This window comes from Lepidochelys kempii, chromosome 3 (assembly GCF_965140285.1).
Source record: "Lepidochelys kempii isolate rLepKem1 chromosome 3, rLepKem1.hap1, whole genome shotgun sequence".
Lineage (NCBI taxonomy): Eukaryota > Metazoa > Chordata > Testudines > Cheloniidae > Lepidochelys > Lepidochelys kempii.
Window position 1 is genome coordinate 208237668 of NC_136382.1, and position 27203 is coordinate 208264870.

General features: G+C 43.5%; 1 protein-coding gene across 7 annotated transcripts in view; it reads left to right on the top strand.

Moving 5' to 3' along the window:
• Positions 1 to 27203, top strand: part of MAP4K3 (mitogen-activated protein kinase kinase kinase kinase 3) — a 150720-nt gene that overhangs the window by 79049 nt on the left and 44468 nt on the right. For all 7 annotated transcript variants that reach the window (XM_073339816.1, XM_073339812.1, XM_073339813.2 and 4 more), the window contains 5 exons: positions 9779 to 9837; positions 11446 to 11484; positions 11770 to 11823; positions 18196 to 18238; positions 21738 to 21900. In XM_073339816.1, coding sequence (XP_073195917.1) covers positions 9779 to 9837; positions 11446 to 11484; positions 11770 to 11823; positions 18196 to 18238; positions 21738 to 21900 — 358 coding nt within the window. The remainder of the gene's footprint in view (positions 1 to 9778; positions 9838 to 11445; positions 11485 to 11769; positions 11824 to 18195; positions 18239 to 21737; positions 21901 to 27203) is intronic.

A 27203-nucleotide genomic window follows, 5' to 3' on the forward strand; every position in this document is an offset into this window, starting at 1 on the left:
ATAGTCCAAGTTGGAATTTCAGATCACCATCACTCTCTGTGGCACTCTGGGCACTGGATCTAGCCATTGAGCAGCCACTTCCCCCATCACTACACAGATTATATTTAAGATGTTTGACATTTGAACTGTGGCCATTGGTAAAAATGGACAGGGGAAAAATGAAACTTGTCTCTGACACAGCCATCTGGATCTTCTGGGAGATAAAAAAGGTTCAGTGGTTGACTTCTCAGCTATATCTAGGGAAATTTCAGCGCCCAAAAAAACTGACTAGTAGAGCCAGCATCTCCCATGGCAGATGCCAAACTAACAAGATGGTGGTATTGTAGTGCCTTCCACAAAGAGACATGTTTGCTTTATACCTAAACAAACTTTGGGTCTGTCTTGATCTAGACACAGGGATCTTCACATTGAGAGGGTGGATGCTTTTTCTTCAACTGGTCAGCCCCTAAACACATGCCTTTCCTCCATTCCCTTTTCTGCCAAAGAAATGCATATGTATTTGCCAAAAGGCCAAATTCATCCTCATGCCCTGTTACTGTCCCATAAGGCCTTGTTTCCCTAGTTGTCTTCAGCCTGTCCATATCAGAACCAGGGCAACTCCCTCAAACAAGGACCCTTCTCCATCAGGATCCAGTTCTGCCCCTGGACCCACACAATGTGTGTGTAGTAGCTTGAGATCTACTTTTTAAAAAAATGATTAGTGATTTTTTGGTGTTTCAGCACTGGGTGCCCATCGAAACACATGATTGTCAGAAAGCAAGCGTACTCAGCACATTCCGAATATCAGGTCCCTCGTACGTGTTTCAAATTGGGCACCCAAAATCACTTGTCATTTTAGAAACTTCAGGCCTGGATGCTAACAAAATAATTCTCCAAACCTTTGGCTTCTCTTCTCATCTGATTGACGTTTTGCTTACATCCAAGGAGGACTCTACAAATCAAGCATATTGGAGCAATTGGCTGTTTCTTTAGTGGGTGCTATACCGGAAGTGTCCCTCCCCTTCAAGCACACCTCTCCTTCCTTTTGGAGTTTTCGTTAGAGGGCTGTATCAGAGAACTGAGTTATAACACCCATGAATGTCACATACCAACTCTCAGATCCTGACTAAATGATGACAACCTCATCCTGCATTCTGACATCACTTGACTTTTTCCAGTGTGCTAAATGCTGTCAACCTCCAGTCAGAACCAGTTAGCAGAATGGAATCTTAATTTCATTCTGAATGCTCTCAACAAATCTCCTTTCAAGCCTCTGGCAAAAGCTGCCTTCTGTTCTCTTTCTATTAAACCGATGTTCCTCACTGCTAACCACCTTGTTCAAAGAATTAATGATTAGGGAGATATCTTGTGTAAAGAACCCTTCCTCCTGTTTTTCACAGATAAGCAGTTCTTAGAACTGTTCCCAAATCATTCCTTAGGAAATTTCCTTCCCTTCTGTCTGAACACATCCTGCCCAAAGGAAGTGAATTAGTATTCCCTAGATGACACTAGAGCCATAAAATATTGCCCAAATGGAACAACGCTTTTTCATAATGCAAAGATCCTTTGTTTTGTATGTGGTCCATCCTATTTTTCTGCAACCAGTTTAAATGCCACTGTTTCCCCATAGGTCATAGCCGCTATTAAGGAATCCTGTATTCATTTCCAAAAGGCTCCCCATAGAGGAATAAGTGCACTCACTACTTGGTTAGTAGCTATATTGTGGGCAGAGAAGAGACTGTCCATGTCAGGAAATCTCCACGCCTTCATTAACACTGTAAGGGAATGCAGAGTCCTCTAGGAGTGCAGCTTTTGGTCACTGGATCCTGGAGAGTGCCCTGCCTTACTAAGCTAGTACCCTTCCTAATTATTAGGGGTTTTCTGATATCTAGTTTGCTTGTTTGTTTGGAGGTTAGTATTCTTGTATTGGTCACTGTACCGTTATGACACTTCGGGGTTTACCAAGGGGTACAGGGTGAATCACTACTGCCTTCTTATAGCACGAGGGAGCCTTGTCTGTGCTCCCTGTGGGAAACTCGCCCAAAATTACAGGTTGCTGCCTGCTGGCAACACAAGCATCCCACTCCAGGCTCTGCAAGCCCCTCTCATTCCGCAGACTAGCAATTTACATATCCCAGCCCTTATGTCCTATAAAGAGACCAATGTACAGTTTAAATTCCCCCACTCCTTTTCTTTCATTATAAGTCAACAAGACTCTTCTCCCTAGAATAACCACAATTTTTGTTTACATTACATTTCAAAAGTGAATTGGGAAGGAAGGTTCTTGAGATTGTCCTCAGTGGAAAACATAAATATGAACATTATTCTTAAGATCCAATGGAAGTAAGTAGGAAAGGGGGAATGAGTCCAATGGATTTTTCTTTCTCTGCCACAGAGAGTGAGATTTTGAGACAGCCAGTTTTGTTTCTGGCAGACCATTTAAAATATTGAATCCAGTAGCCAGTTACTGCAGAGGGATTACAATAGCTAATCAGGATATATTTCTCTTCATTGCATGGGTGCTAAATAACAATAGTGATTATGCCCCTCAGACAACCACAGACAGAGTGCAAGAAATCGCAGAACAAGGGAAGAGGGAAAATTGCAGATACGCAACAATAATTTACAAAATACCTGCAGGCTGATTAGCTTAGACTGTTTTATTTGGATGTTTAGTAAAATCCCAAAATACTTAATTCTCTCTTTTTACAAAAAAAAAAAAAACCCAAACAAAAACCTACCAACATTATCTAAAAAGTTAAAGAACACATTTTTAATAAGATAAGGACAATGGAGTTTGGTGTATGACTTACGTGTTATTCAGTAAGCATTCTCCTTTATGGGGGAATGAAATGCTAAGAATCATTAGTCATTCCTTCCACTGGGAGACTGGGAAAAATGGTGATACTAAATTAATGGAAGATGTAAACGATTATATGATTGTCTTTGAACAACTAAGGTACATTTGTATTGCCAACAGATCAGGAGTTACCTTATCAGCAGCTAGTAGCATTTAATATCGAAATGTTAAACTTCCGGATTATATTACTGACCACTTAATTACAGTTTCAGGAATAGCAACTGCAATATCCAATTGTGAATTATTGGTTCACTGTGCATATTCAAATACACTTGTTGAAAAACTATGAAAAGTATTTGGGAAAGTGAATTTCAAGTACAGCTCAAGCCTACACAATAATTTTGTTCCGAATTAAGAGTATAAAACTAGCAGAAAAGCAAAGCTGCAATTATAGCTCATGCATGATGAGATACTGCATGACATACAATAAAGGCTATTTTATCAGGCACTTCACCAGCCGGAAAGCTCTATAAACCAGCATTTCTGATCTTCATTGAAATTCCAGTTTATAGTGCAGTTGGCGTGGGGCTGGCAGGGGGTTGGGGTGCAGGAGGTGGTGTGGAGCATGGGCTCTGGGAGGGAGTTTGGATGCGGGAGGGGTCTTGGGGTGGTGTATCCCAGGGCTGCTCATCTCGGGCAGCTCCCCGCAAGCAGCAACCAGTCACAGCTGCTCCTAGGCAGAGGTTCGACAGGCGGTTTCACGTGCTGGCCCCACCCCACCCTGAGCACTAGCAATGCAGCTCCCATTGGCTGGGAACCATGGCCAATGGGAGCTGCGGGGGAAGTGCCTGCGATCAGAGGCAGCATGCAGAGCTGCCTGCCGCACCTCCACTTAAGAGCAGCTGAGGCTGATTGCTGCTTGTGGGGAGCCACCTGAGGTGAGCAGCCACCTGATCTGGCACCCCAAGCCCCCTCCTGCACCCAAACTCCCTCCCAGAGCCCTAATTTGGAATAAAAAGATTTTCCCCTGGAATGCATGATTCATTCTCCCACTTGACTTTTCTTTAATATTATCCATTACACTGAGATTTTGTATGTTGCTGTCCACACCCTTATCTTGTGCAAAGTGGTGTGGGTTTTCACCCAAGTAGAACTCTAGTTATAAACAATACCAGCAATTCAAGACCAGTTCACTGTTAACTGACCTCTTGTAATAAGAGTGTAATTTGGGAAATTTTGTGGATCATATTAAGATAATTTAATACTTTTTCCATATCCCATTGATGAGTGTATATCTTGCAATATTATTTTGAAAAACAGGGCTCAGTCAGATTTATTTAATTTAGTGTTTTTTACGTTCATGTGCGGCATATTAATTCAAATCAACTAATGTTACCACCTTGTGTGTGTTAGATAATGGTATAAAGATAGTGTGGTATATATATGTGTGTATTTGTTCATCAAATATGTATCTGAAAGTTTTATAAAACTTTCAAACTCAAAGCATTTGGATGGAGATGAGGGTACAGTTTTTATCCAAATCTCAGTCTTTACAAACTCCCTTACTCCCCACTGATGGATTTTAGTGTACATAAGGAATTACTTTATCCAGCAATGAAGTACAGCCACATATGGGTGAAATACAGTAATGTTTGAAAAGCAAACAGGAACACAATACAGCAGTTTAGAACAGGAAGTGAAGAACATAAATGCCCATTTGAAAACATAGTCTAGTAATGCTAGCAGACAGCATGGTAGTAAACTGGATAAAAACAAAGGTTTTGTCCTTTTAAAATATATAAGCATAAGTAAAACTGACAGATGTCACTTTCATAAAAAAAAAATAATTGCAGGGCATGTAACCATCAGTGACAGATAAAGAATATTTTATATTTTGTAGAGGATTACTTATTTTCTCTTATTAAATTTTCTGTCACTCCTGCAGAATGTACACTGTCATGTACTATAGAATGTGTAAATTAAAGTAGACAGACACTTTAGCTCTGTCCAGCATAGGACCTTCGCTTTCCATTTTTATACGAATTTGTGTCTTAGTTTTTTGGAATTTATATTCAGAACACTTTTCACTTAAGGTGGGAAATTTCTCTGTCTAGATAGCTGTGTAGTGTCTAAAGGGAAGGTGTCACAATTCAGGGCAACTACCACCTGTGTTTCCCTCTTGTGGTCCAATGGTTATAGCTAGCTGCTGTGTCCTGCATAACGTACGTGAAGCAAAGGGGAGAAACCTTTCCACCAGGATGGAGGTGGAGCAGCTGTCTGCTGAGTTTGAACAGCCAGACACAGCCATTAGAAGAGCTCAGTCTGGAACTATGCATCCTCTTCTGGGATGAGTAAATTAATGAAAAGTCAAATGCTGTCAAGGAGGGGGGCATCCCTGTAAGGGAAAATTTTATGTACACTTATCCAAAGGTCTTTCCCTTGCACTGGGCCCAGGGTGGCTTTGAAAGACCATTTTAACATTGAGCCACAGTAACACTTGTTGTTGTACTGTACACTACCTGGCCCTGCTCTTTTGTGGCCTGTTAGGAATTACGTGGTGATTGCTGTACATATAGGAATATAACATTGTCAGTACATCACTAGCTTCTGTTTACCGGAAGCTGGGAATGAGTGACTGGGAATGGATCGCTTGATGATTACTTGTTCATTCCCTCTGGGGGACCTGGCGTTGGCCACTATCAGAATACAGGATACTGGGCTAGATGGACCTTTGGTCTGACCCAGTATGGCCGTTCTTATGTTTTTATCTATTAATTTTGTTTGTGGTTTATCCTGAGAGTTGTCACGCTATCAGCAACTGGTAATTGGTTGCTTACAGATCTGTTAAGCACTTGGTAGCAGATGTTGCAAACCAATAAAGATGAGTTAAGTTTTAAATAAGACATTTATTTTGTAACAGAATTTAGTGCAACACTCCCCTCCTCCATGAAATTTTAAAATATATTTTAAACTTACTCAAACTTAATAAATTAGAGGACCAAACTTATGAAGGGGAAAACATTCATACCCATTTCAGCTATACCTACACCAACCGTGGCTTTCACAGGTCAACGTGTGTGAAGCTGCGATTGTCTTTTAATGTCCACCAGGATGGAGTGTAGCAGCCCCTAATTCCACCTGGAATGTTGACAGGGGGGTGGGGGGGCAGCAGCACAGGAAGGTCCCAATATTGAGTTTTCAGGGAGCTTCAGAGGGAGACGAGCCTGGGATTGTTGAACCTGCAGGTCTACCAGAGTGTGCAGCATCTCTCTTTGCTGTCTGAGAAGGCTCATTATGTCATGGTGCATCTGTCTCCTTTGCCTGCATTTTTCTCCTCTCTAGTCTTTTCTACTCCAGCCTGTCACTAGTGTTCACCGTCCAGGCCCTTTGCTTACTGTTTGATGCAGCACTGGCTTGCAGGATCTCATTGAACATTATCATCCTGAGTCCTCTTCTTTCGCCTCCTTATCTGGCTCAGATGTTCTGCAAATGTGGAGGGGAAGGCCACAATGGCAGCATCTGCAGATAAAACGCAGAGATCACATTGTTAGTATATGCAGTATGGAAAGTGAAACTTAAGGTGCAGACATCACTCATTTACTCACTCCCCTTGCTCTCCTAAAAGCACTTCATGCTCTTTCTCACTCGTGCTTGGATTGCTCATGCATGGTGTCAGTCACAGTACCAGCCATGGCCTACCAGAGGTTAGGGAAATGAGGAGAGACTTGCTTGGTTGCATAAATCTAGGTATAGCGCATTGGCACTAAATACTGGCACCGTTTTCCACAGGCGGCAGTGATTTTATTTGATATCTCATTCCTGAGGGTAACAGAGCCCAGAAAGTACAGCTGCTGCTGGCATCCCAAAGCCGCCCGGGCCCGTATTCTGCTAGCCTGTGTACTGCAATTGTCGCTGCCGAAGTTATCCCTGACTGACATGGGAAAGCGTCCTACTGCAGAGGAAGAAATAAGGCAGCTATCCCTTGAAACCTTTTGGCAGAAGATTGCAGAGTACCTCCACGAATGTTTCATTGAGAGATCTCCGGGTATTCAAGGCGCATCCCTGTGCACATAAAGAAACTGCTCTGCATGGTCCCCACTGCCTAACTCTAGAGGGGACTGAAAAGCCGATAGCATCTCTGCCTCTCTTGGTTGTAAAACTACCTCTTCTTGGACAAGTAAATTAATGAAAAGTGATGGTCCTGTGGGCAGGGGACATCCCTGTAATGGAAAATTTATGTACACACTTACCTGAGGTTCCTTCCCCTGACCTGGGCTCACATGTGCTCAACTAGTTGGACTGGTGGAATCAAAAACAGAGCTTGGCTTACTGCACAGCTGGATCCCCCAATCATCAGTCCCCCATCCTCCTCCTCCCCCTCGCTGCTCTTGGTGAGGCCTGTGACTTGGACTCTTGGGAGGTATCGTCGGTATTGTGCAGGGTGGTGGTGGGGTCTCCGCAGAGTATGACAGGCAGCTCGTCTTAAAAGCAGCAGGTTTGTGGCTTAGCACCAATCGATTGTTGGCTTTCTGGTATGCCTGGCACAGCTCCTTGGCTTTCATGCAGCACTGTTACTGGTCTCTGTAGTACCTCTTCTCCTGAATCCCCTGGGCAACCTGCTTGTAGGTGTCCACGTTTCTGCAGCTGGTCCATAGCTATGCTTGCACAGCCTCTTCTCTCTACAGGCCCAGGAGACTCCATGTCTCTTGTCGGAGCACATCTGGAGCCCGTAGCCAGCATGGTCAGCTGGACAGTTGCACTCAACGGTGGAGAGCTGCTTGGTGTGCTTGCCAAGCCGGGCAATCAAGAAAAGGAATTCCAAAATTTGCAGGGCTTTAAAAGGGAGGGAGGGCGGGCTCCTAGTTTACATGACCTCTTGGCAGTGGAATTCACAGTGGTGACCAAAGCGGTCAGTGTGGCGCATTTTGGGACAGCTGCTGGAGAATTGTTAGGGTTGACATAGGTAACAGTGTCTACATGCATGCTGTATTGACCTCTGTACACTGACCTTGGCTTACAGCCGCTTGGGGAGGGGATAGTACTATGTTGGTGTAACAGGAGACTTACGGTGGGGGAGAAACTTAAGTGTAGACACATGCACAACTAGGTTAAGAACATAGGAATGGCCGTACCGGGTCAGACCAGAGGTCCAATATCCTGTCTTCCGACCGTGGCCGATGCCAGGTGCACCAGAAGGAATGAACAGAACAGGGAATCATCAGGTTGATGCAAGGCAGCTTATGTCAACATAACTTTGTAGTGTAGACCAGGCCTTAGAATCTCTCCTGTCCTCTCAGTGACCCCTCTGTTGGGCTCAGGCAGCCTGGGAGAGGAAGCTGTCCGGTTTGAATGCAAAGGGGATAAAAGGTGGACTGGGAGAGAGAAAGGTGTAGCTTAGGGTTGGGGAGAGAAACTGTGACTGTCACTGGGATTGGGAGGAATGGAAGGACTGGGAGGGCAAGGAAACTGGAACTGGCAGGACAAACAACGTTGGATGAGGCATGAGGAGGGTGGGCAGATCTGGAAAGGAACTTGGATGTCGGGGAGAATTGGACCTGGTTGGGCAAAGAGAATGGGACAAGGAATTGAGGGGTGGGGAGACTAAGACTGAATGAGAAGTCTGAGAAGATAGAGGGTAGTACTGGAAGTCTGGGGTCAGATGAGCTGGGAACTGGGACTGGCTGGGCACAGAGACTGGTGTGTGGAGAGAGAGACTGGGAGTTGCGAGGACACTGGGTCTTGGACGTTGAGCCTGGAGGAGGAGATTAGGACTGGCTGGGCTGGGAGACTGGGATGAGAAGCCTGAGGAGTGAAGTAACCATTTCTTCTTTGTGAGGATGTCCTTCATATGGGAGAGTGAGAGGCTCAGGCTATGGAGTGCCCCTTCACTGTGGGGTAGTTGCCTGTCTAATCGATCCGTACTAGTCTCATCACTGTGTTACCAGGATATCCTTTGGTGATGAACCGGCTATTTCTGGAATGGGGTACACTTGAGAGAGTTCTGTTCTATACAAGTTGCTAAGTGGTATCTAAAAATGTTAATGTCTTAAAACATCACTGATTTCCCAGTGTAGGTGCACCTCAAGTGTTTAGGGGAAGGAGTTTGTGTACATACTTCTCCACTCCTGACCTAGCTGAGGAGAGACAAACATCCCATAGCTTTAATAGTCTTCTCTTTGGACATGCTAGTATGTTGGTTCTTCAAGGTGAACTCTGCCTATTCCCACTATTGAAATAAGCATGCTTTCTGGTACATGAGCTCAGAATTTTTGAGAGTAGTGCCTCTTGGGGTTCCTTGCCACCTCATACTTAGTCTTAAGGTTACCTAGCACTTCGTAATTTGTAAGTGCTTGAGTTTGCAATTTTAATGTTTGGTTAATGTAGTATTTCATACACTCATTTATTTTACCTATAGTTTTTTTGTATAATAGTTATCCTTAAAATATTTGTTGCCTTTATAACTGAAACAAACAAAATATTTTCAGTATTCCCTACATATTATTTATTTGGATAGCACCAATTGTATACTACAGACATTACAAGATCTGCCCTGAAGAACTGACAATATAAATATATACAGTTAAAATGAACGCAGAGATTGGGCGGAGTCCGTAAAAAGTAGTGTGACTAATTGAAGAGTAACACACCATTTTCTAGTTCCACAAGTTTGTTGTTTTCGTAGTTTGGGTTTTTTTGAGTGATCAGTGGAAAGGCTCTTCCAGCTCAGTATTTCCCTGAGGAGGGGGACTGTGGTTGAATGGCTTTATCAAAGAAGTGTGTTTTATGGAGAAATTTTGAGATGTGAGGTATGGCAAAGTTGGGGCATGGAAGAGACCCAGGCTTAAGGGGCCTCTGAATGAGGGTTTAGAGCCAAGAGTGGCAGTAGGACAGAATTAGTTGTGTGCCTTGCGTACAGTGAAGAGGGTGAGGCAAGCATGTGACGTGTTTTTAACTCTTTCTTGTCTTTTTATCTTAAAGCTCTTTCTCTTATATTTATAGGATCTGCAGCTAGAATATGGTCATGGTCCCCAGAGTGGCTACTTCTTAGGTGCAAATAAGTGAGTAAAAGAGGGCATTTTTCCTTTTTCTTTAAATTTGAGACTTAAATTCATTGTTTAAATTTAAAACAGCAGGTAATGTAGTAGTAAAATGTAATTTTATGTTTATGCAGTAAAACATGATAAACCTTTCGTTATTTACAGTAGTGCAGTTTTTCAGCTATTGACTTCTAACTCTCTATATCAGCTGGAGTGATTATTGTTGTAGAACAGTTTTCAGCATAATGAGGTGTACTCTCAAGATACTGAGACTGTCACTCCCATCAACTCTAGAACGTACCAGCCATTATCAGTTTCAGATATCAGAGTCTGTTTAGTGACAAACTTTCCCTTACAGCAAGATATTGCCCTTCTGCCCAAGTCATCTGGCCAGTTATGGGGATGTACTTACATGTGGTGTGTGTTTAAAAAAAAAAAAAAAAAAAGACAAAAGAACTTAAAACGTTTACACATCTGTAGAGATCTTGTTGTTCATTACATTTTTGTCATTAAGTTCTTTAGAGGTTAAACTTTACATTGTGAGTTTTAATGTAGTATCTAGATACACGCACTGTGTGAAATGAGATAATAGTCATTGCTTCTCTCCAGCCTTGGATACTTTAAGTGGTTTAGGTGCTTTTATATTTAAAATGAAAAGGAGTACTTGTGGCACCTTAGAGACTAACCAATTTATTTGAGCATAAGCGTTCGTGAGCTACAGCTCACTTCATCGGATGCATTACGAAAGCTTATGCTCAAATAAATTGGTTAGTCTCTAGCTCACGAAAGCTTATGCTAAAATAAATTGGTTAGTCTCTAAGGTGCCACAAGTACTCCTTTTCTTTTTGTGAATACAGACTAACACGGCTGCTACTCTGAAACCTATATTTAAAATGACACTGTCTATACAAGTCAAACTCCTGATATCTAGCTTTATAATAGATATGTTGTATAAATATTTTGATGAAAGTATAGGCATTGCATTTCCTTCATTCTGTAGATCTTTTTTATTTTTCAATAGGGAATAATATTGACATTTTCAGGAATCCTCCTTTCTGGAAAAATCCTGCTGCCCTCTTGTCTGTCGCATGGATGCATGCAGATGTTTGCATGACAGCTAGCATGTAGTGGGCTTAGTTTCATAGATTGGCTTAAAGTTGTAATTTTTTAGCATGTTGAAATCTGCATTTTGAGGGGAAAACATAGTACTGTGAAAGATGTGAATTTTAAGATAATAAAATTGGGACTAGTGGTCTCCTGACAAAGATAGTTTAATCTTTTTTTGTCACTTTTACTTTTTATGATAACATACTATTTAATCTTAAGTATCTTGGTTTCAATTTAAACAGGTAAATTTTGAAATAAGCCAAAATAGCCCTAGTTTGCAGTACAGAGGTAATGGCCAGGTACAGTAATTAGGAGTACACTAATAAGTGTAGATAAACACTGTTTAATAGTATCACGTAGCTATATAGAAACCATGAAATTATTCTTCAGCAAAAAAATCAGTGTATTTTATTAGAATAGAGTAACTTATTTTGAATTGAGAACTTTTATTCGTGTCTTATTTTCCAAGTGCTTTCTTCCGTTTGTGTTCAGTTATTAATTGTATTCTTATTAATTTTGAAGGAGTCTTCTAAAATCAGTTGAAGAAGAACTGCATCAGCGGTAACTTTATTTTTTTCTTGTGTGTTTCAAAGTGTTTTTTACATTGATTTCTTGCACCTGTTACCTTCAAATGAGCATTAGTAGATTGTATGGGAGAGGTCTCATTTGTCTGGGCTGAATCTGTGGTTTAAAGAATAATGAAAAAGAAAATAAAAATACAAAGCAACATAATAACATTCTGTATAGAAGGAGCCCCTGAGGTATTGCATACCAGAATTCTTTCATAGTAGCTAGAATCATTTTAATGAAGGGCACTCAGCCATGGTACCTTGTTCATTTCCTTAGGGGACATGTGGCACATTTAGAAGATGATGATGATGCAGAGGATGATGCTAAACAGTAAGTAATTTTTTATTTTGATGTATCCGCTCTCTGATTCCTGGGTAGCTGAAAACTTAATTCTGTTTGAATTGTATTCTGAATGTGAGAACACCTTGATTTTTTTTTTTTTAATTTTTCTTCTGGTATATTTTTAAAGTAGCAAGATCACAGTAATCTCTGTTTGGATCACATCACTGGTGTTTTGCTTTATTCTGCTTATTGATTTGCATAAATATTGAAATATTTTAATGTTCAGCTCTTTGTACAGCTCTTTCCCAGTATCTTTTAATTATTTTCTTTAACATAAGAACAGCCATATTGGGTCAGGCTAATGGTCCACCTAGCTCAGTATCCTCTCTTCTGACTGTGGCCAATGCTGGATGCTTCAGAGGGAATGAACAAAACGGAGCAGTTATCACATGATCCATCCCATCATCCACTCCCAGCTTCTGGAAGTCAGAGGCTTTGGACGCTCGGCACATGGGGTTGCATCCCTGACCATCTTGGCTAATAGCAATCGGTGGACCTATCCTTCATGAACTTATCTACAGTAAAAGCTCTTCTATCCAGCACTTTGCCAACCGGCAAGCTCTGTAAACCAGCATTTCTGATCTGCACTGAAAGTCCGGTTTATAGTGCAGTTGGTGCAAGGCCGGCAGGGGTCTAGGGAGTGGGAGTGGCTGCGGGGTGCGCTCTGGACAGGAGTTTGGGTCTGGGAGCAGGGAGTTGAGGTGTGGGATGGGTGCGGGGTGCTGGATGGTGGGGAGCGCTCACTTCCGGCGACTCTCCAGAAGCAGCTCCCTGTCCCTGCTATTGCTGGCAGAGGCGTGGCCAGGTGGCTCTGCAGGCACGCTGCTTCCATCCCCTCTCCCTGAGCACTGACTCTGTGGCTCTCAGCCTATTGGCCGGGAACTGCGGCCAATGGGAGCTGCAGGGGATGGCGCCTGCAGACGGAGACTGTGTGCCTGCTTGCAGAGCTGCCTGGCTGCGCCTCTGCCAAGAGCAGCAGGGACGAGGCGCCGCCGGAGGTGAGTGCTCTCCCCATCCAGCACCCTGAGCCCCTTCCCATGCCCCCTCCCGAACCCAAACCTCCTCCCAGAGCCCATGCCCCACAACCCCTCCCATGTCCCTGCTGCCCCACACTCCTCCCCTGCGCTCCAAACCCCTCCCTCTGAGTTAACTGGTATTTTTAATTTACCGGCACTCCCCGTTACTCCAGCATGCTGGTTTAAAATAGCTTTTACTGTACTTTTTTGAACCCACTTACAGTTCTGGCCTTCTCAACATCCCCTGGCAACAAGTACTATATGTTGACTGTGCATTGTATGAAGTAGTATTTCCTTTTGTCTGATAATTTCATTGGATGACCTCTGGTCCTTGTGTTATGGAAGGGGTTAAATAATGCTTTCTTATTCACTTCCTCCTCGCCATTCATGATTTTATATAAATATCCCCTCTTAGTTGTCTTTCCAAGCTGAATATTCTGTCTTTTTAATCCAGCCTCATATGGAAGCTGTTCCATCACCCAGTGATTTTTGTTGATGTTCTGTGTATCTTTTCCATTTCTAATATATCTCTTTTGAGATGGAGCAACCAGAACTTCACACAGTATTCAAGGTGTGGATGTACCATGGATTTATATAGTGGCATTATATTTTCTGTCTTATATAGACCGCTTTCCTAATGATTCCTAATATTCTGTTAGCTATTTTGACTGCCACTGCACATTGAGCAGATGTTTTCAGAGAACTATCCACAGTGACTCAGATCTTTCTTGAGTGGTAAGAGCTAATTCGGACCCCATCATTTTGTACGTATAGTTGGGATGATGTTTTCCACTGTTAATTACTTTGTATTTATCTACATTTAATTTCATCTCACATTTTGTCACCCAGTTTTGTGAAATCCCTTTGTAACTCTTCGCAGTCTGCTTTGGACTTAACTATTTTGAGTAATTTTGTATAATCTATAAATTTTGCCACCTCACTGTTTACCCCGTTTTCCAATTTTAGTGTAGTTACACTGAGCTAATGAAATCATCTGTTGCAACAGAAACCCTGGTGTATTATTATTTACAACATTAAAAATATCATACTGGAAAGTTTTAGTTCATATTAAATTTCAGTGGAACAAATAATATGACTATTCTAAATCTAAGTTTAATTATAATAGAGGCAGAGGAGAAGTGAAAAGGAATATTAAATATACTTACATTTGTGGTACATGATTTCAGAGGCAGATGGTATCTCATTAAACATGGTTATTTATTTATTAGTGACCTTTTCAAAATGGGGCATATATGCTATTTGAGATGAGTGACACATGTAGAAAAGTTCTTAATTTTTCCTCTAAATTTTTTTTTAAAAAAGCCATCATTTACAACTTTTTTTTTTTAAACCTGCATTATCTTCAAAGATAAGATTGTGATAGAACTTACTCTTGGATCCATGCCCCTACATGTGACCAAGGAACTTGGTTTGCTCAAAGCTGTTTGTTCGAGTGGGATAGCTCAGGCCACTTATGCAGTGGAATGTAGGTATCCCCACAGCACTTCATTCCACCAATTCCATTTTGATTGCACTTGATGAAGAAGCTGTGTTGGATAGCTGCAATGCTGTTGTCTGTGCTGCAACCCAGCTCAGTTTGATGCCTCTTCTAATGCTCAGTTCATGTCTCTTAAGTTTTGTTTAACATTTTTTCCTCTTTATATCTGTCTGTAGTCAACGCCACCTACTTAATGTCTCAGGACTTTGAACCTCTTGGCTCCTGCTTTCTTGGAGCACTTTGCACTGGCTGCTTTGTTTGATATGCTAGGGATCCTTACTCCTAGCTCCTGCTTAGTCAGAAGTTTCACATCAATGTTTTCATGTGCCTTTTGTGTTTCTATGGTTTGTTTCATTATTTCTTTCAGGCTATGTAAGAAAGTGCCCAGTAGTTTCGAGAGATATTTTGAGTTCAGTCTGACCATGTTCCCTATGGACAGACACATCTGGTGTGTTCTCTGCCTCCAAAAGGACCATGATTTGCTCACAGACTTCACCACAAAGAGTCAGGTCCTAGAGAGAGAACCAGAAGGTCTGTACTGGCTTTCTCTGAAACTTTCTATAAGTCTGGCAAGAAGCCTTGAAGGCATCAACCGTGAATGAGCCAGTTCAGTCCCAACAGCTCAGTCTTCTACTTGTTCTTTTGGCAACTTGAAAAACACCACTAAAGGCTGACATTCAAGTTTGTCATGCACTGTGTGGCTTCTGGTGACATGGATGAATCAAGGCTGTTCCTCCAGAGAAGGATCTTGAAGGGCACTGCTTCACTAGATGTTCCATGGTTTGGGTGTCTTCTCCACATTCATGGCTGTCATCTGGTCACTAAAGCTCTGCATCCGTCCTCATATCAGCTTGATGGAGTAAGTCTAAAGCTCTGCCTCAGTACCGTGGAGGCATTCAGCTGAACCCCTGGTGTCTTTCTATAGAGCACATTGAGGGCTCAGCACTTACATTATCTCACACAAATTCCACAAGACCAAGTCATTGTTGAAGAGTGCATTTGGCACTTGACATGCAACCACCTTTGCCCTCGATGGAAGCAACCAAAGTGTCAACCTACCCCAGCCACGTTCAAGTTGATGCAATCCACAATCCTGAAGATAGGAAAGGATTCATGGGTCTTATATCTTGAATGCTTGGGTACTCTGGTGAATCGTGTCTTCCTTCAATCATATCACTTTGGCTGTGTTGAAGTTTTTTGCATCAACTCAAGTGCATCAAAGCTGTGTCCCAATGCTGATGCTGCCTGGACCCCTCAAGGAGCTCTGTATGTACCGATATCCAGGATCCATACCCCATGCCTTCAGTTCTGATACTTTGTGTTAGCCATTCCGTTGATGCCACTGACACAATCCAGGCCAATAGCCTCTGTGCAACCAGTGTTGATAGCTAATCCAACATCTCTGATCTGTCTTCCAGCAATGACATAGCATCCTGTGATGTCTGCCTGAGATGCAGAGAAGGATGTAAAGGAAAATTTTCAAGATTTTAACTTCGATATATGATACAGAGGATTTGAGTGAGGGTAAATGAGAGAGAAGGTAGTTACTTTCATTGTTAAAGATGAAACAAGGTTCCTAGTGTAAACTGGATTTTGAACTCTTCTTCCAAATCCTTCTCCAACTCCCTTTCTCCAAACCAAAATAAACCTGATCTTATGCTGGGATATAACTTCTCTGGAAGGTCTTAGGGAAACCAGGCAAGGGAAGATAAGAGTGTTCCAAAATAGTTCTCACTTCTTGGATATTTTCTTATCCCTTTTTTTGGAACAGCATAATTCAAAAGCAGTTAAAACTCTGTGCAAGAATTCAAGATTACAGGGCTGCATTCTCAAAATTGTTCACACAAAATGTTTTATACTTCCAAAAGATAAGAAAAATATTATTTTTAACAGAACAGGCTGTACAACAGTGTAGGAATGCAAGACCAAAAATACAGCAAATCCTTTACAACACAGTGCTGGGAAAAAAAACTTGAAATAGCTTTTCGTTTTATGCTGATATATTTTTCTCCAAGAACAGGCTGTTGAATATTTGCTTCGTGAGAACTCGGGACCACACAGAATTCTGCAAGGAAAAGGAAAACCTGAAGATATTACTGATCACATTACCGAATAGTAGGTTAATAATATGCTGTGAGCAGATCTGCTGCTTTGCATATGGTTGATATGAAGAATCCAATGATCAGGTCCATGAGCCGTCCAAGGAATGATGTTTGCTGCTTTCATCATCCTTATTTGCAAATGCACAGGTCGTACAGTAAAGATTGGAAAAAAGTTGAAAATACAAAATATAAAATAGATTAAACAGTGATCACAGAATGATAGAACCATAAAAATGTAGGGCTGGAAGGGACCTCAAAAAGTCATGACATCCAACCTCTTCTGCTAAGACAGGACCATCCCTGACAGGTGTTTTGTCTAACCTGTTCTTAAAAGCCTCCAGTGATGGGGATTCCACAATCTCCCTTGGAAGCCTGTTCCAGAGCTTAACTGTCCTGAGAGTTAGAAAGTTTTTTCTTATTATCTAACCTAAATCTTCCTTGCTGCAAATTAAACTCATTACTACTTGTCCTACCTTTTAGTGGACATGGAGAACAATTGATCCCAGTCCTCTGTATAACAGCCCTTAATATCTTTGAAGACTTTATCAGGTCCCCCATCAGTCGTCTTTTCTCAAAGCTAAACATGCCCATGTTTTTTAACCCCTCCTCAACCTCAGAAAGCTTTCCTAAACCTTTTAACATTTTTGTTGCTCTCCCTTGGACTCCCTCTAATTTGTCCACCCCTTTCCTAAAGCGTAGCCCCATGAAATGGACACAGTACTCCAGGTGAGGCCTCACTAGTGCCTAATAGAGCAGGATAATTGCCTCCCTTGTCTTAAATATGACACTCCTGTTAATACACCCCAGAATATAGCCTTTTTTACAACTACATCACCTTGTTGACTCATATTCAGTTTGCAATCCACCATAACTCCCAGATCCTTTATAGCAGGACTACCACCTAGCCAGTTATTCCCCATTTTGTAGTTGTGCATTTGATTTTTCCTTTCTAAGTGTAGTACTTTGCACTTCACTGAATTTCATCTTCTTGATTTCAGCCCATTTCTCCAATTTTGTCAAGCTGTACAAGTTTAAAAAAAAAATCAAAAGTGTCAAAAGGGCTTAGGTAGGCATCACATGCTTTAGGTATTCAGTAGCCTCAGGGTAAGCAATGTGGAGTTTGGAAATTCTTCCTGATAGGCCAGTATGAGGTGAGCAGCCATTTAGTAGGTGTGCACTGTCCTCAGCCACAGCCCAGCTATGTGGAGTCCCCAGGTGTGGTCACGTGCCGCACACCTCAACACCCTATTGTAATCCGATATAATCATCATCATTCCACACGACCACAAATACTTTTTTAGTAAATCCAACTAATATCCTCTATTTCGCACTTAAGTGTTAAATTCCCTCCTCTTTTCTTTCAACACATACTAGACTCGTGCTGTGTCCTCTCTAAGTCTCCCTGTTAAGAATCTCTCCTCTCTTCTCCTGCACAAGTCCATATAGCCTCAACAGCTGAGCATTTCAAAATAGTAACTTATGACTTCAGGGGAGGTCTCCGGGGGCACTTGGGTTCCTCCTGCTTGTATCTGGGGCAAAGGAGGGAGCAACACTGAAAATATACGTAGTGCAAGTATTTAGAAGCAACACTGGTATTGATCAAAAAGCTCAGGATGTTTCAATTATTTGTATAGTGTTTTAAAAATAAATCCTACGTGACCGTATGAAGAATAAAGCATTGTGAGGATGTCAGAGATCTGTATTTGGATAACTTCTAAATGATCTGTACTTGTTTTCTTTGTAGCGCTACAATTAAACCTAAAGTGCCACCTCCTTTACCACCGAAGGTAAGCAGGTTTTTCCACTGTATTACATAAGGGAAGAAATATGCTAAAAAGATACTTTTTTTAAAGTCATAAGTGCCTAAATGATTTAGGAGTTTCATTGACTTAAGCACTTTTGAAAACTTTACTCAAAACTTCTTTTGGTCCCAGATTTATCAAGGTGAGATTTGACCTTTCAGATATTTGTGTACATCTCTAATTTGGGAAAATATGTATAATATAATCTGTAGTATTCAGCAATACAGAAATGGTATTTATGATTGTACCATTAATATTTAGGAAGGGATTAGATTGGGTATTAGAAGGATTTGGGGCTGGGGAGACAGGAATTCCCACCACAGGGGCCACCACAGCAAAAGTCTGACTACTAACTTCAGATGCAATGATGGGATACTTAAATGGTTGTCTGCACAGATCAGATTTCAAATTCTGTCACTTACATGAAAACTGATCTACAATTTCATTGTACATTCAAAGTAAATTAAAAGGTGCAAAAAATCCTATATCTTATTCTGAGTGTGTCAGTTCACCAATTCTGGGTGGGTTAATCATGCCTGCTTTTAGCTGTGCAGAGAGGTCTATAGGAATCCTGTGTTTTGGCATCAAAACTTTGCCCTTTAAGAGTCTGTTAGAAGCCATCTTGCCCAGTCTCTTGCAACCATATATCTGCAGCTAAAAGCTGCAGTCTACACTTGTGCTGTCTGCCTCTGCTGTTTTCTTCTTTCCAGGCTTTTTTCCTTTCATACTCTTCTGATGGATCTCATTTTTATTTCCTCACTCTGCAGATTCTGACCCTAGAGTAGCATGCGCACCAGCCCTCTCCTTGGGCTCGATGAAGTCACAGGCCCCTGGAGCCTAGTGTTACCCTTCCCCACTGCCCAGCCAGTTCTGCAGCTCAGTGGGCCCATGGGGTTCCTGGCTCCAGTGGATTCTAGCCTAATGAGCCTGCTGTTACATTTGTGATTGCTCCCTTCCTCGGCAGGGAGTGCTGTACCTTTCCATTTTACAACTGGGACCTTTGCGAGCCTTGCAACTAGCACAACCTGACCTTGCCAGTTATGGCTGCCTCCATGTTCTGTAGATATTAATTAACCACGAGTCTTCCACTTCTCATAATTGACCACAGAACAGCAGACATAAACTCTTGTGAAATGTCCTATGGATGGCACTGTAGGGCAAGAAAGCTGCATCAGTAAAGGCCACACATAAGCAGGGTCTTCCATCTCTGCACCATCTTCAGCTGGTGCTGTGAATGCTGAGGTAATGAGCAAGAGTGATAGACAAACTTGGGGTCTTAAGGTTCCAAGAGTAGGACAGTCAATAACAATAACAAAAATGCAGAACAGACAATTCAGTTGCTTTATAGTGCCGAAGCCATAAATGGGAACAATGTTTGTTTAAAAAAAAAAAAAAAAGGCAGTTTAAGACTTGATTCGATGTATTTTGCCTGCTGTGGAAGAGTAATATGAAAGCCAGCAAGTTCTAGGTATCTGAGGCAAGCATTGAAGATTTCTCACTTTTTTTAATCCTGGGTCTTACTCTGACTTACTATGTGTTGGGGGACACCAACTTCCCTTTGTGTCTATTTCCCGATCTATAAAATGGAAATTATATATGTATCTGTTTAAGCATTTGTACCATGCTTAGCACCGTTATCCAAGCACCTGACATGGTGAGGGTTAATTAATGTTTGAGTAGCATTTTGGAAAATACAAAACACTGCTGTGTAAGTCCATTACGTGTTTGCTGGAACCCAGACTCGAATGCAAAGTGGCATTCTGTCATTTGTTATAATAACAAGGTGTGGTAGAAAAGAAGAACTAGAGCAAGGACAGATGCATGCCTGATGCCTAAGAAAACTTGTTTGTACTTAATGCATTGGAAAAAAAGACAAAAGAAAAGGGATTAGTGGGGCAGGAGAACTGAGGTCACTGCTACTCCAATTTGCCTGTATACAGGAGGGAAACAACTAAGCGAAAAGGCACAGACTAGATTTAAGAACTGTCGATGGTTTGCAGATCTTTCTACCTGCTCCTTGACTGGGCTAGCTATATAAAGTTGATAGCCAAGCTGTTTCCAGAAAAGATGGGATGAATGGATTACCCTTTTCATGCCTGTCTACAGTAGTCCTCCTGTGCAACTGAAGTGCCCATGTCTCTGTCAGAGTTCACAGAAGAACCAGCTCAGCTTCAGATGGATGACTGGGAGGGAGCTAGCGACAGGTTTAGTGCCATCATTGTGTCTCTGCTTGACACTGCCCTCTGCAGCCATGTACTGATTTGGGGTCCTCCCAAAAACATAGACCTGTGGTCATGTTTCCAAGTCCCAAAGGTCAGCTCAAGGTAACTATGATATCCAGCCTCCATTCTGATAATTCAGCTCTATACTTTATCTTAAATACCTCTGGTTTGATTACCTGTTGGACATAAGCTGTGGGCCAAACCCACAGCCAGCTTACTCAGCTGCCATGCCTCACCCCTCGGGGTCCCCCTCTGGATCCCTGTGTTTGACCCTGTGACCCTCAGTCCTGTCACTGTTTATCATTTGTTCTCCCCCATAATCTCTTGATGCCTGAGTCCAGTGGCTCCTCCTGTTAGACTGGTGGTGGTGGGGTGACCTTTAGATCCCCCAGAGCCTCAATAGGTGTCATGACTCACTCCTCCAACAGAGCCTGCTGCAGAGTCTTATAGCTCAGGCATGCTGCAGCAACTCCTTGCACTGATTATCCCATAAGCAGAGCCTGCAGTGATTCAGCCCTCAAGAATGCTGCAGCAACCTATCCCTGAACAGGGACCAGGTCAGATGACCCCCAGGCACAGGTATTTCTCTGACCCTGTCAGAGCTGCAAGGCAGTCTGTGCAACCACACTACTTGTCCAGGAACGCGCCTACTGCCTCGCAGTCTTAGACTCCCTAGGCTTCCAGCCTGCTCTCGGTCCAGTTCCTGTTCCTGCCCTAGCCTTGCCTGAGCCTTGTTCCAGCCCGTTTCAGCCTTGTCCGTGCCCTACCCCGCCTCTCCTCCAGCTCTGCCCCTGCCTCCTGACCCTTAGACTGACTCCAGCCTGGCTTTGAATGTTGGCCTGTTTCTGACTGTGATCATGATTTTGCTTGTCCACAGACTCTGACCCACGGCCTGTCCCTGAACCCTCGTATCAGTGATACCCTTGGCCCGGTCTTGATTCTATGTCCAGCTATGACCACTGCTCCAACCACCAGGCCTGACCACCTAGAATGCAGAGCCTGACATGAGTAGTGACATTTCAGCAGACCAGTCATGATTTCAGTGCACTGCTTAATAATTTGAGTTTTCTGTTAGTACAAGAAACTTTTTTTATTGCTAAGCATTTTTCTGCAGTAAACGTTGTCTTGCTTAACAGAGCATACAGTTTTCTTTATCAGTACACTCATGGGATACATACAATACAGAGCTCTGATGAGTGTGGTATAAATGCCTAGATAGATTACTTTGTTTGTATTCATTAATATAGTTATTTATTTTTCAGCCTAAATCCATCTGCATACCACAGGAAGGTCATTCTTCTGAAGATGATAATCAAGGAACGATCAAGAGATGTCCTGTTTCAGACGGTCCAGCAAAGTCAACATCACAAGTTCCACCTAGACCACCCCCTCCTCGGTTGCCTCCCCCGAAGCCTAATCCTATAGGTAATACAAGTGACACCAAGCAGTGTGTGGGGATTTCTAAAAAGAATGTAATTCAGTTTATTTCTACATCCTTAGACAAGTACACATAACTCATCCTGTGGCAATGTGTACTTTTGTGGGAAAGTAGCAAAAATAGTACAGGAAAACCAGTTGCAGTAAAACTGTACACGACAATTTACCTGGGCCAAATACACCTCCCATTGTAGTCATTGACAAAATTCCTCTTGATGTCAACTTACCTGGGCCAAATATACCTCCCATTGTAGTCATTGACAAAATTCCTCTTGATGTCAGTGGGGACAGGATTGGATCCTTAAGCAACATACTCAAGGTGAAAAAATATGCTGAAACTGTGTAACAGTGGGCAGCATTGTATGTTTTCATAGACCTAAGTGTCAAATTCTGCTCTGCTGTGCAAACTCCCATTTAAGTCAGTTGGAGTTGTGTGGACATACCTGAGAGTTGAACTGGGCTTCAAAGGTTCACAAACAAACAAATGAATTGGTTTCAGTAATTATATAGCAGTTAATTGTGCTTCCTTCCTATTTGTTTGTAAGCATTTCTTTGGTGTTTGATATGGAGTTTAAGGCCTGATCTGACAAATGCTCTATCAGTTTGCTCAATATTAAACAAATGCAGGATCAGGCTCATTCTTAGTTCGTAAAAAGAAAAGGAGTACTTGTGGCACCTTAGAGACTAACCAATTTATTTGAGCATAAGCTTTCATGAGCTACAGCTCACTTCATCGGATGCATACTGTGGAAATTGCAGAAGACATTATATACACAGAAACCATGAAACAATACCTCCTCCCACCCCACTCTCCTGCTGGTAATAGCTTATCTAAAGTGATCACTCTCCTTACAATGTGTATGATAATCAAGGTGGGCCATTTTCAGCACAAATCCAGGTTTTCTCACCCCCCCACCCCCATACACACACACAGATTCACTCTCCTGCTGGTAATAGCTCATCCAAACTGACCACTCTCCTTACAATGTGTATGATAATCAAGGTGGGCCATTTCCAGCATAAATCCAAGTTTAACCAGAACGTCTGGGGGGAGGGGGGGTGGTAGGAAAAAACAAGGGGAAATAGGCTACCTTTCATAATGACTTAGCCACTCCCAGTATCTATTTAAGCCTAAATTAATAGTATCCAATTTGCAAATGAATTCCAATTCAGCAGTTTCTCCCTGGAGTCTGGATTTGAAGTTTTTTTGTTATAAGATAGCAACCTTCATGTCTGTAATTGTGTGACCAGAGAGATTGAAGTGTTCTCCGACTGGTTTATGAATGTTATAATTCTTGACATCTGATTTGTGTCCATTTATTCTTTTACATAGAGACTGTCCAGTTTGACCAATGTACATGGCAGAGGGGCATTGCTGGCACATGATGGCATATATCACATTGGTGGATGTGCAGGTGAACGAGCCTCTGATAGTGTGGCTGATGTGATTAGGCCCTGTGATGGTGTCCCCTGAATAGATATGTGGGCACAGTTGGCAACGGGCTTTGTTGCAAGGATAGGTTCCTGGGTTAATGGTTCTGTTGTGTGGTATGTGGTTGTTGGTGAGTATTTACTTCAGGTTGGGGGGCTGTCTGTAGGCAAGGACTGGCCTGTCTCCCAAGATTTGTGAGAGTGTTGGGTCATCCTTCAGGATAGGTTGTAGATCCTTAATAATGCGTTGGAGGGGTTTTAGTTGGGGGCTGAAGGTGACGGCTAGTGGCGTTCTGTTATTTTCTTTGTTAGGCCTGTCCTGTAGTAGGTGACTTCTGGGAACTCTTCTGGCTCTATCAATCTGTTTCTTCGCTTCCGCAGGTGGGTATTGTAGTTGTAAGAATGCTTGATAGAGCTCTTGTAGGTGTTTGTCTCTGTCTGAGGGGTTGGAGCAAATGCGGTTGTATCGCAGAGCTTGGCTGTAGACGATGGATCGTGTGGTGTGGTCGGGGTGAAAGCTGGAGGCATATAGGTAGGAATAGTGGTCAGTAGGTTTCCGGTATAGGGTGGTGTTTATGTGACCATTGTTTATTAGCACTGTAATGTCCAGGAAGTGGATCTCTTGTGTGGACTGGACCAGGCTGAGGTTGATGGTGGGATGGAAATTGTTGAAGTCATGGTGCAATTCCTCAAGGGCTTCTTTTCCATGGGTCCAGATGATGATGATGTCATCAATATAGCGCAAGTAGAGTAGGGGCGTTAGGGGACGAGAGCTGAGGAAGCGTTGTTCTAAGTCAGCCATAAAAATGTTGGCATACTGTGGGGCCATGCGGGTACCCATAGCAGTGTCGCTGATTTGAAGGTATACATTGTCCCCAAATGTGAAATAGTTATGCGTGAGGACAAAGTCACAAAGTTCAGCCACCAGGTTAGCTGTGACATTATCGGGGATAGTGTTCTTGACGGCTTGTAGTCCATCTTTGTGTGGAATGTTGGTGTAGAGGGCTTCTACATCCATAGTGGGCAGGATGGTGTTATCAGGAAGATCACCGATGGATTGTAGTTTCCTCAGGAAGTCAGTGGTGTCTCGAAGGTAGCTGGGAGTGCTGGTAGCGTAGGGCCTGAGGAGGGAGTCTACATAGCCAGACAATCCTGCTGTCAGGGTGCCAATGCCTGAGATGATGGGGCGCCCAGGTTCGTAGTGCATCTTACTGTTTCCACTGTGGCCTTACTGTTACGTTACTGTAAACATACCTTTATGTAATACATTTAAACATTTAGCTGTTATAAACAAAGTAACGGTGCATTAAAAAATTATTAACTTTGAGTTAACATCTCCCACCAACACAGACAAAATCCAAGGGAATAAGAAACAGTTATTCAACATCTATCTACACTCCACTTATTATTTCCTCTTCTTAACTACAACTACATCCCTTCCTCTATCCACAAAAGCACATTTTTGTCTATATCCTCATGCTAAACAGCCAACATGCAGCCTTTACTCTGACCATGTGTATTGGTTATATGTTCACATGTTTTGATGATTAATATAGGGTTGGTGTGAATTTAATCAGTATATGGTGGTGTGTTTGAGTGTGAGAGACATGGTATCAAATTGCAAATTGTGGTTGAAATGTCTTTCAGTAATATTTAGTTTTTCTTTGAGTGCTTGCTCATGTCGATTCCACATTAGGTGTGTGTGCTCGCCACATTCACCAGTGCCGGAAGTTTTTCCCTCAGCAGTATCCATAGGGGAGTGCCTCTGGCGCCCTCTGGAGTGGCGCTTGCATGGCGTGATATAAGGGGTGCTGCTGGCTTCCCCCCCCCCCCAGTTCCCTCTTGCTGCCAGTGATGGTGCACAGAATGTTCGCTGCTCTTACTAGCATTCCTTAGGCTTCGTTCGTATGAACTAGAGTTCTTGTAAAGTTACTGTACGTAGTTAGTAGTTGACTTAGTTAGCCCTTAGCAGTAGTTAGTCTTGTTAATTCCATCGGGGACTTAGCCGGGGGACAGGGCATCCCCCTGTCCCCAGGCTTTAAGCCCTATGATCGCTGCAAACATCCAATGCCTGTGAGCGATCCGCATAGTAGCTGTCTCAGTTGCCTCGGTGAAGGGCACATAAGTGTCGAAACTGCAAGTCCTTTAAACCTAGGACTAAGAAAGAACTTGAGATCAGACTCAAAGTGCTCTTGATGAAGTTGGCACTCACTCCAGCAAGGGGAAGGACGAGGCTTGGGGCGAGTTAAGACCTATTCTGGGAGGCTCATCTCCCCAGCTCATGTCGAGCGATGCAGCCCACCCCATTCCTTGCCTGGAAGGGTCGGACACAGAGGCAGGCCTTCATCAGTTTCAGGTGCCCTCGACTCCTTAAGCGCTCCAGGCCACACAGGAAATCCTGACTGTCCTGGTGCCGCCCACACCAGCCCCAGCAGGGCCCAGACCTTGGGGTAAGCCCGCCTGGGGACCTTCCAACCGTCCTCACCCCAACGGTACCACTCCCCATCATTGGGGACGTCCTGCCTGCTACCGTTCACCCGCTCGAAGCTATCATGCCTTGGAGTGAGAGAGGCAGATGCATCAGAGCCCTCTACGGTCACTAGACCTTGGGCACCAGCAGTGGGATTCGAGGTGGACCTCGCCAGTTACCTGGCACAGACCCACGGAGGCACGCGCTTCCCGGTAGGAGCATCAGGACCGGCCCTTTGCGTCACCAGAACACCATTACAGATCCTGGGAATGATCAGAGGACTGGAGCTGTGGGCCCCTCCAGCGATCCCCAAGATGAGTGTCACCATACTCAGGGAGATCACCCCGGCACCCGGCCCGCGATACCTCCAGGTCCCGCTCCTCGTCCCAGTTACGGTCTCGAAGCGTGAGGTGTGGATCACTGGCGCGGATCCGCCGAGCGCTGCTAGTCACCGAGGTCCCCATGGAGGCACGCGTTCCGCTCGGACTGGTCCTCCCCTAGACGCGACCATGATTATCAACAGGCATGGAGTCGCCACTCCAGTGATTCTGGGTCACTGGGTAGCAATCGCTCCGGTTATGGCTCCACATCGCTGGGGCAGTCTCCCAGACCCTTTGTGCTGCCTGCATCGTCAGTACTGAAACCTTCCTAGTGGCCAGCGCTGTGGTACCCTGAAACCCGTGGGGGTTCTCCCAGCCTGCTCACTTGGTGTCAGGAGCCTCTGACAGGCCTGTGGCCTCAACAACCCAACTCCCTCCGGTGCTTGAGGCCCCAGGGGATAAGACCCCCACAAGTACATGTGGACTAAGGTGAAGAGCCTGCTGGACCACAAATTGGTGCCATGGAATCCGCGGTACTGGCCTTCTCCTCATCACCGGACGAGGCCATCACGGAGCCCCCTCACCCGGTTCCTCAGGATGATGCTACGGCGCACCAGGAGCTGTTTGAAAAAGGTCTTGTCCAACCTTGGCCTGCAGGCAGAGGAGTTGGAGGAGCAAGCAGACTCCCTGTTTGATGTCCTCTCCTCCATAGCCCCTGCTAGGGTGGCCTTTCCCCTTGATGAAGGGGTATTGAAGATATCCAGCGCCTTGTGGCAAACCCCCTCCTCTCTGCCCCTCATTGCCAAATGGGCAGAGCGTAAGTACTTTGTCCCGACTAAGGGGCACAAATACCTTTACTCCCATCCTTCCCTGGTGGTCAAGGCAGTTAAGCACAGGGAATGCCAGGGGCAACCTGGAGCTACCCCCAAAAATAGACTCCAGGCGACTGGACTTGTTTGGATGGAAAATTTATTCCTCGTCTAGCTTACAGTTGAGGTTGGCCAACCACCTTGGCCACTACGACTTTAATATGTGGCAGTCTGCAGCTAAATTCGAGAATGCTGCCCCTG